The 17,122-nt window shown below is 37.2% G+C and overlaps 1 protein-coding gene across 2 annotated transcripts in view; it reads right to left on the reverse strand.

Annotated features, from left to right (window-relative positions):
- Positions 1-17,122, reverse strand: part of lrpprc (leucine-rich pentatricopeptide repeat containing) — a 162,708-nt gene that overhangs the window by 72,964 nt on the left and 72,622 nt on the right. For both annotated transcript variants that reach the window (XM_069931064.1, XM_069931065.1), the window contains 5 exons: positions 6,581-6,699; positions 5,129-5,222; positions 2,211-2,280; positions 635-662; positions 66-123 (listed from right to left, as the gene is read on the reverse strand). In XM_069931064.1, the coding sequence (XP_069787165.1) occupies positions 66-123; positions 635-662; positions 2,211-2,280; positions 5,129-5,222; positions 6,581-6,699 (369 nt within the window). The remainder of the gene's footprint in view (positions 1-65; positions 124-634; positions 663-2,210; positions 2,281-5,128; positions 5,223-6,580; positions 6,700-17,122) is intronic.

A 17,122-nucleotide genomic window follows, 5' to 3' on the forward strand; every position in this document is an offset into this window, starting at 1 on the left:
TCAAACCCTTCATTAGATAGTACAGATTTTTGGGTAAGTTACAATCAAATAAATTGGAACACTACCACTATGTCCTGAAGAATTCTGGCTGTAACGCTCATCTTTGTACAACAATTCTGTTATCTGGAACAACAAAATAATCATATATTGTAGGTGATAGTGGAATGCAAAAGCAGACAGTATTTGAAATTGTATTCTTTAAATAACAAGGTATATTTTTATAAAGGTATCAATAAACAACACATTGTAGCACTTCATCTGTAAAATTATGGACAGAAAGAGGTCTGCGCAATTGCATCTTGCTTTAGGAAAAATACATGATTATAAAACGACTTCTTCCAAGTTCAGAGGTGTCATGCTGTTACAAAACACAACCGTCCTAACACTGACAATCATAAATTTCAAAATGATGTAATACTTGATGTAATCTTCAATATATTAGGTTTAACATAATAAACAATTTTGCCAGGGGGTTAAAAATAGCACAATTTTGCAAAGCAGTGAATTTCTCTGCTTTACTATTAGAAAGCAAAAAAATTGCACACACACACACAAGATGCCTCTCAATATTCTTACATAATTAAAATAATGTTTAGACTTATACCTCTGGTTTAATTATTAAATCACCACTTACCTTGGCAAGAATATCAACATCTTTTGTCCTGCAGAGGGCAGTAGAACATAAAGAATCTATGAATGTCCCTTTGAAAAACAGTTTTTACAAAAAAGATACAGATTTATTTAAAAGTTTAAAAAAGCAAACAGTTTCTTCAAAACACCATGATTTCAAGCTACGATTCTAGATGGGTGTTATCACTGAATCATAAATAAAATCCTTTTCGGATCCTACCGTTGAATGGGGACTTTACACTGTGAGCTGGGATGAGAGTAGATGAGGACTATCACATGGATAATAGTTCAAGTGGGTAATGACGAGAAAGTATGATCAAAGTGTTATATTAGGTGAAAAATATAGTCTGAATGAGCAAGGAGGACCGCCTTCCTCTGTAATCCCATGAAACATACATTTCCTCAAAATGACGCACTTTACTATTTTCATTCGTCTCATAACTAGTATGAAACAATAAAATATGCTTGGTTGCCCATCTATCAGAAAACAGTTTTAGTTAATCAAAAATCATACCCACACTGAAGGCCACAATTATTTTCTTTGCAAATTATTTTCCTTTTGGAGATCTAGAATAATAGGCCCATTCGGCCCTTGAGCCCAAATAAATCCATGTGACTAATTAACCTACAAGTGCTGTTCATCTTTGGAGTGTGGGAGTAAACTGGAGCATCCAGTAGGAACTCAAGGAAGAAAGTGCAATCTCCTTACAGATAGTGCCAGATTAGAATCCAGGCTGCTGATGCTAAACGCTCTGCTAACTGAGCTATATTGCATCATTGTTCTTTGACCTCACTGCAGTCTTTAACATGTCCAAGTACTTTGTTTTTTGCCCAATATCGCTGTCAAACTTAGTGGGCCCAGCTGTCCATTTCTCTGATCAACTACAATTATTATCTTGGAAGATAATATCTTGGAAGGGCCCAAAGTCCCTCTTGCATCTCTTCTTGGTGACATCATCCAGTCCACCAAACCTCCTTTACCAGTAATATTGGCCCAGATGTTGGAATCTTTAAGTAGATTATCAACAAATCAATTTGTCATTCAATTAAACTAGAACTAAACTTTGTCACAGTCATCTAACATGGTTTAGATACCAGTTTCGCAGCATAGCAATACTGCAACAATTCCATCAAACACAAAAATGCGGCCGTAATCCCAAATTTATAATTGGTAATAGACACATTTCAAATAAAGAAAATCAAACTAAATGAGTTGGTACATGGCTATGCTGCAAGTTACAAACATTTGCATTCATTTCAAATATTTGAATGATTGACCAAACAATATTAAATGTAAGAATAACATTTGTGCTTCATTGGAGCATGGCCCTGTAATTGCTGAGTAAATATGTTAAAACACAATTTCACCAGTCAGTGTTGATTTAGCCACAGATGGAACTTCAATAAAAACAAAACTATTTTTCTGCTAAAAGAACAAATTATGCAGTAATTGGTAAAATATTTCATTACTAATGTGAGGAGCCAGTCAACTTGTATGTAACCTATTCAATCAAATAAATTCCAACACAGAATGAACTGAACTATTATTTTTTTTCTTTTTCAACACACAATCAACTTGCCTCTTAAAGCCAAAAATAAGACTTCCCCTGAAATCACTCAAATCCACTGCAGGGTTTTGCGGTGAGGACACTGTCAAGAGAGAAATACAAATAGTAAGTTGAGAAAGATCCGATGTTGAACCCAAATTATTTTTATACCATAGTAGGAGCAAGAGATATTCCAGAAAAATATTTGTTGGCTTTTTTTTTTTTACTATGGTACTAACTTCATATTCCTGCCAATGACCACTTTTTAACATGTCATTGCAAGACTTAGCAAAAATTGAACAGCATTTTAATATCTTCTGGTACAATATAAATGGAACCTCAGAACATTACAGCACAGAAAACAGCCCCTTCAGCCTTTGTAGTCTGGCCAAACTATTATTCTATCTAGTCCCACTGACCTGCTTCCGGATCACATCACTCCATTATGCACCCACGTACCTGTACAAATTTTTCTTAAACATTAAAATTGAGCTCACATTCACCTCTTCAGCTGGCAACAGGTTTCATACTCCCGCCACTCTATGTTAAGAAATTTCCCCATTTTTCCCCCCAAATTCTTCCCTTTCACCATTAACCCATGTCCTCTGGTTTTTATCTCACCTAACCTCAGTGGAAAAAGTATATTTGGCTTTACTCAATCTACACCCATCATAATTTTGTATACCTCAATTAAATTTCCCCTCATTCTTCTACACTCCAGGGAAAAAGTCCCAACTTGCTTAACCATTGCATGTAACTCAGTTCCTCAACTCTGGCAACACCTTCGTAAATATTCTCTGCACTCTTTCAATTTTATTGATAGCTTCTCTGAAGCTAGATGACCAAAACTGCACACAATACTCCAAATTTGGCCTCACCAATGTCTTCAGCAATTTCACTGTAACATCCCAACTCCCAAACTCAATACTGTAATTTATGAAGGCCAATGTGCCAAAAGCTCTCTTCACAACCCTATTTACTTGTGACATCATTTTCAGAAATTATGTTTCTGTACTCCCAGGTCGCTTTGTTTTACCCCACTCCTCAGTGCCATACCATTTACCCTGTCCTTTCTTGGTTTGCCCTTCCAAAATACACCTCATACTTATCTTCATTAAATTTCATCTCTCAATTTGCAGGTCATGTTTCTAGCTGGTCCAGATTTATCTGCAAGCTTTGAAAGCCTTTTCTGCTGTCCACTACGCTTCCAATCTTTGTGTCATGTGTCAATTTCCACAATCTTCAGCCTTATAGATTATTTTAAATAAATTTTGCAATAACACAACAGTTTCCTCATACATGTTCTACATACCTGTGATATAACTGCAATCTATTAACAAAACTCTAGAAGGGCTAGATAATCTGGATGCAGGAAAATGTTTCCCCAGCTGACGAGTCAAGGGACTGGGGCACAGTTTTACAATAAAGGGCAAAGTGAACTTATTCCTCGAAGAATGGCTCAGGCCTGAAACGTAGGCAATATATCTTATTCTCCTATGGACGCTGGGTGAGGAACATGTATTCGTTCAGATGGTGACCTGCTGGGAGAGGAACATGTATTTGTTCAGATGGTGACCTGCTGGGAGAGGAACATGTATTCGCTCAGGTGAACTGTTGGATGAGGAATATATATTTGTTCAGGAGGTGAACTGATGGATGAGGAACATGTATTCGTTCAGGTGGTGACCTGCTGGGAGAGGAACATGTATTTGTTCAGATGGTGACCTGCTGGGAGAGGAACATGTATTCGCTCAGGTGAACTGTTGGATGAGGAATATATATTTGTTCAGGAGGTGAACTGATGGATGAGGAATATGTATTTGTTCTAGCGGTGAACTGATGGATGAGGAACATGTATTCGTTCAGGTGGTGACCTGCTGGGAGAGGAACATGTATTTGTTCAGATGGTGACCTGCTGGGAGAGGAACATGTATTCGCTCAGGTGAACTGTTGGATGAGGAATATATATTTGTTCAGGAGGTGAACTGATGGATGAGGAATATGTATTTGTTCTAGCGGTGAACCAGGGCAGCAATGTTCATTCATAACAGAATCGATATTTGAAGGGAATTAAAACAAAACATAGCTGGAAAATGGAGTGGAGGTAAAAAATTAGCCATGATCTTGATGAATACCAGCGCCTCTGCTTGCTCCTATTCTATTTTGTTATACTTTTTTTCCAGATATTTCTACGAGTTTAATTATAGATTCAGATTAAATATTCATTTGAGTTTCGGGGGGGGGGGGAAGAGGGGGGTTTGGAGGTAAACTGTTGCTCTGCCGCTTCGAGAAACTATGACTTGGTTGGTATTCCACTTTGAAGCTGGCAGACGGTAACATTTGAGTCCTGCCAACGCCAGTAAATCAACCTTAAGATGGCTGCGGTTGGACTTTTTGTAACATCCAAACGAAATTGCAACCGGGCTTATTTGTATTCACTGCTTGTTTTTTGAAGTGTGGTGTTTATAGCACTGTTGTTCATCTGAAATTGGGAAGTTGTTCATTGCTGTGATCGGGAGGAACAGGTTAGGGTTTAAATAATTTATGTTCTAAGTTGGAGAGTATATAAAAAGATGGCTGTATTTTGGCTGCCCGCCATCGTTTAGATAGTAACCAACTTATTCCTAATTGTACGTTCAGTGCTTTGGATCAATGTGCGTCGTGTTAAATGTGCTATATAAAAAAAACTACTACTGCAGTACTACTACATTTGACATCAAGTTTCAAAATTCTCAGTTAGAGCTTCCTCAAACCTGCTCCTGCACTCCTGAAACACTCATATCAGAAGTACAGAAATATTTTTAAAAAAGGAATAATTCCAGGAAAATTTCTGTCTTCCTGAATTTTTTTTTTAATTAAAAAAGGCCATCTTGTATAACACATTATTTACCATTCCCAAATAGTATTTGGAGAAATAAAAAAATCTGTCTACCAGACATTACAACACTTACACATGGAATAAACGTTCTCCATCTGTCCATTAAGAGCTTCTGTTCTGAGTTCAGAGGTGCAGTATCCAACTGTGTTGACCAGACATCCATTTTCCTAAAAAGTCCAAACAATACAGTGTAACTATATATTTATAATATTAATAGACTTAGTCGGTTAATTCAATTTATACCGCATAATTAAAAGGTTCATTTCATAGGATTTAACATACCAATTTGCTATTAAATTAAATAAAGAATTTTTTATACTTTCTGTATCATTAAGAAGAGTTTTTTTTTGTAAACTAAAATTTGAAACCTAATAACAGTTAATAGAGTCAGAGTGTTACAGCGACAGACTATTCGAGCTACTATATCCATGGTGATTTTGCCCATCTACACTAATTCTATTTGCTCACATTATGTTTGTATGCTGCTATGCTTGCCTATATAGAAGTCTATCTAAATGTCTCTTAAATGTAATAATTACAATGTGAACAGATTTTAAAAAAATTAGTGATAAAGTGCTAAAATAAATTAGCTAGAAACTGGGAATGAAGTTAAAACACAAAATTAATAGGAAAGCTGGGGCATTTAACCCTCAGCAGTAATTAATTTAGTAGGTTGATGACCATTTAGAACAAGCTAAAGCTGAAGGTAGCTCAAACCAGAAGAGGGTGATGCATCATTCAAAGCAATGTACTAATTAATAACTGATCACAGAAAGAAATATATAGAAAAAGGGTTGATTCATTTAAAACTGAGGTACTGTCTGGAAAGTACATGCCTTCATTATTGCAATTAAAAGCAATGAACAAAGCAACACCAGGGTAACCTCATTACATGTATACAGTTCTACACCCATAGATTTAACTTTAATTTCATGAAGGTAAGTAGGTCCTCTACTTATTTCACTAATCTTCTATTCCTGCAACGATTCTGCTGATCTCTTTAAATATTGGAAATTGAACACGACCTACAGAATATCATCAATGGCGTCGTACCATATATGCCGATTCATGTATAAGATAATCCCACAAATTTCCATCTAAAATGTAGGTTTTGAGCTTGTGTAAGACTACCCCATGTCTGGCACTTAATGCTGACCAGTGGAGTGATATTGCTTGGCACATTTAATATACTAATTCACAACATTTTAAAAGCAAATGACCCAGTAAAGATTTAAATTTTAAAAGCATATTTTGAAATAAACAACCATGGCTCCTTTAACAGGTCGTTTAAACCCTGTACAGAGGCGATGGCAGTCGGACTGGGCAGATGGACCCCACAGGTGAGTGCTGAGACTTCGCTGTTACAATTTCTATTTTATACTTGGAATGTAGATGACCTCTGATTTTGAGGTGACATTTTTAACATGCAAAGACTGACATATACAGAATACAATATGGATTTTTAGTCCTGCAAACGTTCCACATAAACAAAAGTTATCGATACAGAGGGATGACTGATGCAAACCTCAAGCTGGACACGAGCTTGTTGCGTGTTGTCAAATGCTGATTGGACATAATTTGCATAGGTCTCCACATCAGGCTCGATGCCAAGATTCTGCATGGCTTTCAGTACTTCTATTGTCCCTGTAAATTAAAACACACAGTTAATTAAATGCCTGCACTGTATGTCATTGCTAACCTCCCATTAAATACACTTCTTCCTTTGATCTCTCAATGATGATGAAACTTAGAAAGACTTGTGTCCAATACACCAGTGGAGTTTAAATATAGTTATTCATTTAATATTTTAATTTGCATCAGCAACACTGAGACTTGTGTTTTTTTAGTACTATATTTATATGGCGAGCTCTCCACTGGCCATCGTGACAGAGGTGCACCAAAGAAAAGGTACAAGGACTGCCTAAAGAAATCTCTTGGTGCCTGCCCCATTGACCACCGCCAGTGGGCTGATATCGCCTCAAACCGTGCATCTTGGCGCCTCACAGTTTGGCGGGCAGCAACCTCCTTTGAAGAAGACCGCAGAGCCCACCTCACTGACAAAAGGCAAAGGAGGAAAAACCCAACACCCAACCCCAAACAACCAATTTTCCCCTGCAGCCGCTGCAACCGTGTCTGCCTGTCCCGCATCGGACTTGTCAGCCACAAACGAGCCTGCAGCTGACGTGGACTTTTACCCCCTCCATAAATCTTCGTCCGCGAAGCCAAGCCAAAGAAAAAAAAGAAAAAAAAAGATTTACAACAATCTTTAAGTAATGGTGGAAATATTTATAAAGTGGAAAATTTTTGTGATTTGCCCACCTTGAAATGCCTCATGAAAACCGTGTTAGCACTTGGATTAACGTGCCAATGTAAACTAATTAGGTTCAAAGGCTGTAACCAACTGGAGAGGACCTATAAATCTGAGGTTTCAGATTATATAGCACTTATTTCAACCACAGGGCATTATAACTTTAGAAATAAGCACTTATGTAATACAAGCAAAAATCACAGTAGAATTTTTGCAATACACAATAGGTTACTATTGGTGATAATGTCTGAGGGCGACATGGTCAGCGTAGTGGTAAGCACCACGTAATTACTGCACTAGCGACCCTGGTATGGATCCATTGCTGTCTGCAAGGAGCTTTTACGTTCCCATCATGTAGGTTTTTCTCCGAGTACTCCAGTGACCTCCCACAATCCAAAGACACAAGGGGTTTGTAGGTTAATTGGTCACATGGCTGTATTTAGGTGGCACAGGCTTGTGGGATGGAAGCGCCTGTTGTGAAGGCTGAATCTTTAAATTAAAATTAAATTTAAAAGTAGTAAGATATAACCAAGGTACTTGGTAGATGTCACAACTCTTCTCAGAAATGAGATGAGTAAAACACACACAGAAATACTGGAGGAACTCATCTGATCTTTCAGCGTCCATAGGAGACGAAAGATCAGCTGAGTTCCTCCAGCATTTCTGTGTGTTTTTAACTATAAACACAGCATCAATAGACTTTCATGTTTGACTCAGAAATGAGATGCAATATATTCCTCTGGATGCTCCCATTTCCTCCCACATTTCAAAACATACAAGGGTTCTAAGTCAATTGGGGTATTTAACCGGTACGAGCTCATGGGCCAGAAGGGCCTGTTATTAATTGCATGTCAAAAAATCTGAAATAAAAACAAATACTAAAAGAACTTAGGCAGAAAGAGATTCAGTGTTAATGTTTTTTCAGAAAGGTCTTGAGTTCAAATTGACGCTGCTTAACCTCCCGAGTTTCTAGTATTTTGTTTTTGTCTGGCACTTTAAGTCAATGATCATGGATCAGCATTCAAAATAACAAGTTAATATGATAGATCAAGAGAACAAATTGAAGTGAACTATTTACAAGCTTTGAAGTGCTATTTTTATTTATTACATTTGAGATGTGAGAGAAGGCCTCCTTGCAGGCACTGAAGGCTTTGAGGAATTGGGACCAGGCATCAAGGCTTGTTGGAGAGCAGGCAGTTGAACAAGGATGGTTGAGTTCAGCGTCTGCAAGCCCAACACCACTGGACATTAGGGAACAACGCAAATATGGATATGGTGTGATTCTCAACCACTTGCTTTTTTGTAAGTACTTTCTCTCCATTCTTTTAGTTTCCTCCCTCCTTATTGAAACTTGGCAACACTTCGCGAGCCTCTGAATGGGAAACAAAAGAAATCTCGCTGCATGTGACAAAATTAATGAATCTAAATTTATTTCCAGGACCTATTTCAAATGCACAATCTTGTCAGAGAATCACAAAGTCAGAAACTGACACGCAGAACAATAATCTCTTAATTTTGGGGATAATTTAGAGGATTTGGTTTTTACTTTGAAAGGAAGTAAACAAGTATTCTTTCAGGACATGCAAGTAGCAAATAGTGTACAAATATCAAATCAAGACCACAGCTGCAAAGACACCACTGAAAAGATGAGGGAAAGTAAATCCAGAATGACCGGTTTCTTCATAGCATGCTTCTCGACATTTATTACAGATTATAACCCTGGGAGATTTAGATGCTACATACAGCAAAAGCCCTCTAATTCTGATCTTGAGAAAGTAAACAAGTATTCTTTCAGGACATGCAAGTAGCAAATAGTGTACAAATATCAAATCAAGACCACAGCTGCAAAGACACCACTGAAAAGATGAGGGAAAGTAAATCCAGAATGACCGGTTTCTTCATAGCATGCTTCTCGACATTTATTACAGATTATAACCCTGGGAGATTTAGATGCTACATACAGCAAAAGCCCTCTAATTCTGATCTTGAGAAGATCCATTCTGGAAATGCTATTTCTGTCAATTCCCCTTTATCTGGCACAATCAACCAAAAACTCAATCGGCAAAAAAAGAGGAAGTAAATAAATAGAATAAGAATAAATAACATTTTAAATAAATGTTTAAAATTGCAAAAGTAAATGTTCTCAGAAGCAACACACAACACTTTGGGACCAAATGTTCAGCCAGTGGAGTGCCCTAGTTGTGGCCCAACCACAGCACCTGTTTGAATATAGTTTCAATAAAGTTGTTTTTGAATAAAATGGCAGCGCTCAGGATGAAGAGCCAGTCGATGCTGCTCTCAGCTGGGTTGATTGTCCCAAAGTGTCTCCCTATCCCTGCCTGGCAAAAGCCTTTATGTTTATTAATATAGTATGTTTACGATTATCCGAAAAACATTTACCAAATCCGTTATCCACAAAAAAATTTTTTGCTGCTGGCAAGACATCACCAAGTTGAAAATAAGTAGAATCCTTTATTTGAAAACCTGCTGTGCTCAAGTGGGACTCTGATGTGCAATTAGTACCATTTTTAATGTTGCTGTATTTATCTTATTTTTGTAATCAGGGATCACATTGTTTTATGCTAAGAATTAAACTTTATTTCATGCTTGAAAAACCTTCCCTTATTCTTTGATGTTGTTTTAACCACTGATACAAGTATTATGCTGATGCTACTGGGCTGGAATCAGAGCGGGGACCTCGGGTTCCTGGGCAGGTTCGGCGATGGCAGTGGGGAGGTGTCAGGGATCGCAGCGGGGCGCTCAGGCAGGTTCAGCGACGGCATTGGGGAGATGTTGGGAATCGGCGACTGCCAATACAAGTATTTTGCTGCTTAAACTGGAGGAACTCAGCATTTCTTAGATATCCGGAAAATGCAGTTAACTGATACACTTCCGGTCCTGACCACTTCGGATAATCTGACATATACTGTATATTATTAAAATTACAAGCTCCATCTCTGGCTTAGACTATGAACCCCACCACCACCCATGCATACCTCGCCTCTAACAGTCCATTATTCATGACAATAAAAGGAAAATAGTTTCAATGGGAAAAATAAAAACAGAACAATTAAAACAGTCTTTTGGATTCACATGCTACTTTCAATTTAACTTGAAAGATGAACTCAACAAACAGAACTTTGCAGCTCACTCAGAGCATTGCAATAATGTTCTCCTTCCTCTTCAATCACATCAGCAGCAAATGCAACAATATGGTTATTAAGAAATGACTTGTCAGCCGATGCAACATCTTCAAAGTAAGACAGCATATGCTGTTCACAGCTCATCAGCTACCACAGTCAGTTGTTTGTAAATTTAAAATTTGCTCAAAGCTCTTCTAGCCCGGAGTGACACCTTTAGAAAGTAAAGTAGTCTTCAATATTTTATGCGGTGTGCTACAGTGTTGATAATCCAAAGTGATTTCCCTTTGAGCACAAATTTATATGTGGGACTAAGTCACTCCAAATTAGAGTCACACCACTTTTTTCTTTATTTTTTGCCCTGGAACAACTTCATATTCCTTTTACATGTACACATTTTGATTTTTTTTTAATTCAATGGGGTGTATGAGCATGTAAGGGGTGGCAGAAATGAACTGGAAGAGAAAAAAATAAGTTGAGCAAACATTTTGTTGAGAACATCTTTGCACCATAGAGGTTCTTTGGCTTGGCTTCGCGGACGAAGATTTATGGAGGGGGTAAATGTCCACGTCAGCTGCAGGCTCGTTTGTGGCTGACAAGTCCGATGCGGGACAGGCAGACACGGTTGCAGCGGTTGCAGGGGAAAATTGGTTGGTTGGGGTTGGGTGTTGGGTTTTTCCTCCTTTGCCTTTTGTCAGTGAGGTGGGGTACATATTTGTCAAACTGGCCTTAAAATGAAAACAAAGACTTCAATCAGACACTTATAAAAGATAGTAGAAACATGACTTTTAAGATTCTAGGTTTTACTTGAGTGTTTTTGAAAAACTTTTAGTTGAAAAGGACTTGGATTCAATCCTCGCATATCCTTCACATTAAAATTTTCAAAAATACTCTACTATGCCAAGTGGCTTTTTGTTAAAAAAAAAGGGAAATTTTACCAACTAGTGCAAATAAAATAAATTCATGTTGTTACTAGAAAAGCTCTATGGCCAAAGATAAGTGGACAGATATTCTTTCATTGACTCTCTGGTCTATCATAGGTGTTTTACATTAAGCTCAATCATAACTTTAGAAAATGAGGCAGCATCTTTTGATTTCAAGACAAACCATTTCTGAAGAACGATGTTTCAATAATGCAAAGAATCTTTTGATAGCTAGGCTTATCTTTCACTCAACGCTACTCGGATTCTCCAGTCTCAGTGATTTATCAAATGTCAAGAGCTTTTCAATGAAAAATTACTGCTCATTAGCAAAACAAAAATTCAGCAACCCTTTTTTGTAATAACCCTTAGAACAATAAAGACATTGCACAATAAGCAATAAATAAATGAGTAAATTTCTTTTAAAGGTGACTTTTCCACAAACCCAAAGATTCTTCAAAACAAATGCCAGTTAAAAAAATCAATTTAAATGCAACCTGAATAGTGGGAAAAAAAAATAAAATCAGACAGCTCCATAATGCATACAAATTATTACTACAGCAGAATGACAAACATGAACAAATCAGTATGATGGAAAAGATCACTGGCAAGGCTTGTAGACAAATGTCTTGCAACTGAAAACCCTTCATTCAAACCCAAGCATCAACTCTTACCTTTCGGGATAAATGCATTAATACTATTTCATGCATTCTGAGATACAACTTGAGAAGCCAATATTAATAATTTCACAGCAATTTTCCAGGGCTATAATTTCACTGACATTCATTTTCTCTAATTTCCAAGAGTATGACTTGGTATCTGGGTACAATAACAATGAGCTGATCATGTGTTTTTACCATGCCAATCAACATTTCTTAATAATATCACACACTTCTTTTAATCATTTTACAGCTATAAAAAACATGTCAATTTGGATGAATTTATGTAAATGGACATGGATTATAAAAACTCTAACTATACTAAACATAAAATTAGGGAGAGGGTATGGGAACTGAACATTCTGTACCACTGTTAGTTATTATTCTAGTGATTGCTTTATTTATATCGCAGCCTCATTTCAGTATAAAGAATTTTAATTTGAGTTACAACCTTGCAAGCCAACCTATTATTGAAACTACAACCAAAAATATTATAAACTAATTGTTTCTTTGCCAGTATTTAGAATTTAGGCTCCTTATTACTGAGAGTTCTCAAACTGCCATTTATTCAGTCAATATCCAGGATTTAATTATTAAAAATTCTTTCACAGGATTTATCTCTAGCTAGTTTATTTTCTGAGGCTGTTAAGAGTCAATCACATTGATGGATCTGGTGTCACAGAAAGGGTAAGGTTAGAACACTTCCTTCCTGAGGATACCTGTACAATACAATCAGACAGTTTCAAGGACAACAATTGTGATTTTATTCCAGATTTATAGGATTTTATCTCTTATCCCTGGATCAAATAGCCCACTCTGTGGCAATTAATCAGCCAATTTAATACCCATGTTAATGCAACCTCAACTAGTTATCTGACTCCGATTCAAAATATACAACTAATCTAGCACTGCCACTGAAATTTCTGCAATGCATACATAGAGTAGATACAAAGTGTATGCAATACTATCTATACCTGGGTAATGACCAGCTTCTATTTTCACAAACATCAACCACTTGATTTTGCCAAGACAGAAAATATACACACACACACACACACACACACACACACACACACACACACAAAAAAAATCACTAAATTGAGTAACTATTATTCTGTCTCGAAGTATTCTATACTGAGCTACTATAGACGTCAATGTATACATTGTGGAATTGCTGTACACATTGTCGAGTTGATATATACATGGGGAAAATCAATGTACACGCTGTGGAGTCTAGTGCAAGACTGACACCTCCAGGCTTGTATGCTTCTGTCACATGGACAGGAAGTGATGTCATGAGCACAGATAAAAACCTGCATTAGACGCAGGTCAATTTCCCATGTTTCCCACAGCACGTCCGCCATTTTGGGAGCCAATTCGCTTACTGGTAAGTGGGTCACCACAGTATTGTAATGAATGACATCAAAAGCACACAGGACTAATGAAAACAATTAATAAAAGTTGGAAGAGAGGAAATCAGTTTTGCTTCTCATTGGAACAAATGCATGTGCAAACATTGGACTTCTGAATCTGGAAACTTACAAGCAGGGAAAAGTCTTATTGTGGCAACAAAAGATGATTCCTCATCTAAACAAAATACTGTATTGGTACAACATCCAGTTAACTCAAAATATATTTGTGTCACTAGCTCTAAATAATGAAATGTGCTTACATGGACTACTCTGTCAACTTAAAATTTTGTTTTTAGAAATGTGCAATGGTTTAGACTTGAAATAAAATTATTATTCCTATTTTTTATTCTTCCCAAGTTTCTCAAATTGAGTAGTTGGCAGATAACCTGCCAACAGATGAAACAAAGTTCAACACTTCCGAAATTAGGCATTCAAAAACTGCAACTCATGCATTTCAAAATTAACTGTTAATCAATTCAATCTTTACTAAGATCCCACAAAACTATCAAGGGCATATTTAAAACAAACTGCCAATTTTCAACGAACAATCCTATGACCAACTGCTTCACATTTCCTGTGTAGTTAGCCTAAAGCTCAAATATATCCTCTCGGAATAAATACAGAGAGACAAGCAATTCATTAATTCATATGATACTAATCCCATCTTATCAAAACACAGCTGATTAGGATTACAATAAATCAAACTTAATTTGCAACCTTAACAATTAAGTCAGAACATCGTCACAATGTGATAAAATCAGTGACACGTCCATTCAAAGCAACAAGTCACAGAAAGCTACAATATTTGACATTTAAATGCTGTAAGTACTTTTTATTGCTAAATACGGATTCTACATGTCAGGCTGAAGAAAACATTCAACATTCATATCTCTAGCTGTTTAATTTGACTGACAAATTTCCAGCAATTATAGGCAATTCCAATCTTGCTCATCCCAAAAAATTAAACTTATGAAAGAATTCTGGTTGAACGTTTGATAAATAAAAAGTACCAAATACCAACAATTTTTTGACATTTAGTAATTTATCCTCCATTTAATCTTTTGTGTGTGTTTTAAAGATATCGCAAATGTTTGAGGCAAAGTGCTGCTTCTCTTTTTTACACTTTATAATTTTGACAAGCATTGGACTAGATGTGCCTTCAACTAACTGTAATGAAAAGCAGTTATTGGAAAGAAATGACAGATAAATTAAATAACAAAGAGCTGGAAGCAACAAGCTTTCATGTTTTCTTTGCCTGATGCATAGGGTATACGCTGAGACATGCCATACACTTCATAATATTTACCTAAGAGCTTTAAAGACTCAGAATAAACCTGAAATTTTGGGAAACAAAAATAAAGTCAAATTTCATTAAACTTGAGACAAAATTTGAGAGACAAACGTGACATTTAAAAACAACTCTGCTTTTGACAAAAAATGTTAGTTTCACAAGAAACTCCGACTTACAAAATAAATTAGTTTTCTTGTGCACATGGTTAATATTAAATTTTTAGGTGATCAACTGCAATATTACACGTACTTTCATTTTGGAAATGTAGCACTTCATTTCAATAGAGACTATTTCCATCAATGTTCTTCACAGCCTCTGGATGTACTAAAATTCTTTTGAAACTCTTGATCTTCCCGCCAATAGAAATTATTAACCATCTATGGCAACATTTTTTACTTGTTTACATCAGTGAAAACATTAGGATTATTCCCCATAACTCTTGACACAAAATGTGTCATTCAGCCATTCAGGGATGTGAGTAAAGTCAACGAAAAGGAAAAGAACTGAGCGCTTTCGTGAGGCATACAGTGGGTGTCAAGGAGGCACAGTGGCCCTTGCGGAAGGTTTGGGGAGCAGTGCACCCCCCATTTGGAAAGTTTTGTAAATGTACACACAAAATTACCAGTTTCAAGCCATTAAAAAAACTAGTCATTTTAAACAAAATCATTGTTTTCTCAGTGAGCACAGTATATCAGACAGACATTACCATCTGTACTTAGACTCCAAGACCCTTCCAGATCACCAGGCAGTACCTGCTTGACCTATGCTCAAACCAGAGTGTCTGGTTCTCCTGACCACAAGCAGTACTTGCCCATAACCAGCACCTAGCATGCCAAGCAGTGCCATTGCCCAACTTGCATCCAATCCCAAGTAATAACTACTACCCTGCACCAAATCTTCAGGCATTGCCCCTGCCCAACCTGTCCTCAATCACCAGACAGAGCCCTACCCAATCCGTAACCATTTCTTTCCACGATGTTCATCTATTACTCGGGGTTTTTCTTCAGCTAACCTTAAAAGCAGTTTTTCCCAATCGTTTCTTCACACGTGGTTTTTGAGATATAGGTAAAAACACAAGGGTGTGCCAGTGGCATAAATGCATGGCATCGCATAACATCAGAAACAAGGGGGAGGGCACGGGGATGCACCACCGCTGCTATATGGCAGGAAACATGGGAACCAAAGTTGGCAGAGAAAGATCCTGCCATTAAAGACTCAGAACAAACAGATGGGGTCAGAATGGGCTGGGAGGGCACTGATAAAATGCGGAGGTGGATTTTAAAAACACGGAAATCTGTGGAAATGTGGAAAATTCACATGCCCGGCTATTACAATAGCAGACAAAAATATTCATTTGGGTTATTCCCATTTCCCAGTTCTTGATTTGTAGCCAACTAATAAAGATTTGCATATCCACTAATCTTTCAGGCAGTGAACTCCAGTTGACCAGAGACAACTCTAATCTTTACACCAATAAGCAAAATCCTTGAAATGTTTCCAAAAATACACCTCAAAAAATGGGTCTACTTTAATTGCTAAAAAAACAAATAAATAAAACTACTCATAAAGTGAGATTATTAATTGCATAAGTCATCAAAACACCTGGACTAATGATTCAGAAGCTTTGAAATCAAGTCTCAAGCTGGCAGCTGTTGAAATTACATTAATTTAACCTAAGGCTGGGGTCCCCAAACGTTTGAGACCATCGAGAGAATACTTGATCCCTCAGACTCCCAGGTATGTACAACAAAATAATAATAATTAAGTATGCATTAGTGAAGGAAACTGCATACCATATATATGGTGTCTAGCCCTCCCAGCAACAACCCAAACTTTGTTACAACACCCAAATTGGCAAGTAAAAAATCTGTAAATTAAGCAAGCAAGTGATTACAATAACAGTAAAAAAAAACCTTTAGCTTCTGGCCAGGAAGATGCCAAATGGAGCTGGGTCCAAGTCTTCAGGATCAGTAACTTCATTCTCAAAATTGGGTGTAGTGCCATCGCATTGAAAAATTCACCTTGGGCTTCTGGGCAGGAGCAGGGACCTCGGGCTCCACAATTCTTTCGACTCCAAAAGTTTAATTGACACCCCCCCCTCCCAGGAGTTTATCAACCCCCTGACTTTTTTTGAGTCCTTGGATAATCCCATCAACATTTTTTTTTTCATCATTAGCCATTTACCAGACTTTCAAGGAAGAGATGCGACTGTAGTCATGATCACCAGAGAGGAGGAGCTGGGGAAGCTGAATATTCTAAGGGTAGACAAGTCTCCCAGACTAGATGTGATGCACTCTCGGGTTATTCTAAGGGTAGACAAGTCTCCCAGACTAGATA

This window comes from Narcine bancroftii, chromosome 4 (genome assembly GCF_036971445.1).
Source record: "Narcine bancroftii isolate sNarBan1 chromosome 4, sNarBan1.hap1, whole genome shotgun sequence".
NCBI classification, from domain to species: domain Eukaryota; kingdom Metazoa; phylum Chordata; class Chondrichthyes; order Torpediniformes; family Narcinidae; genus Narcine; species Narcine bancroftii.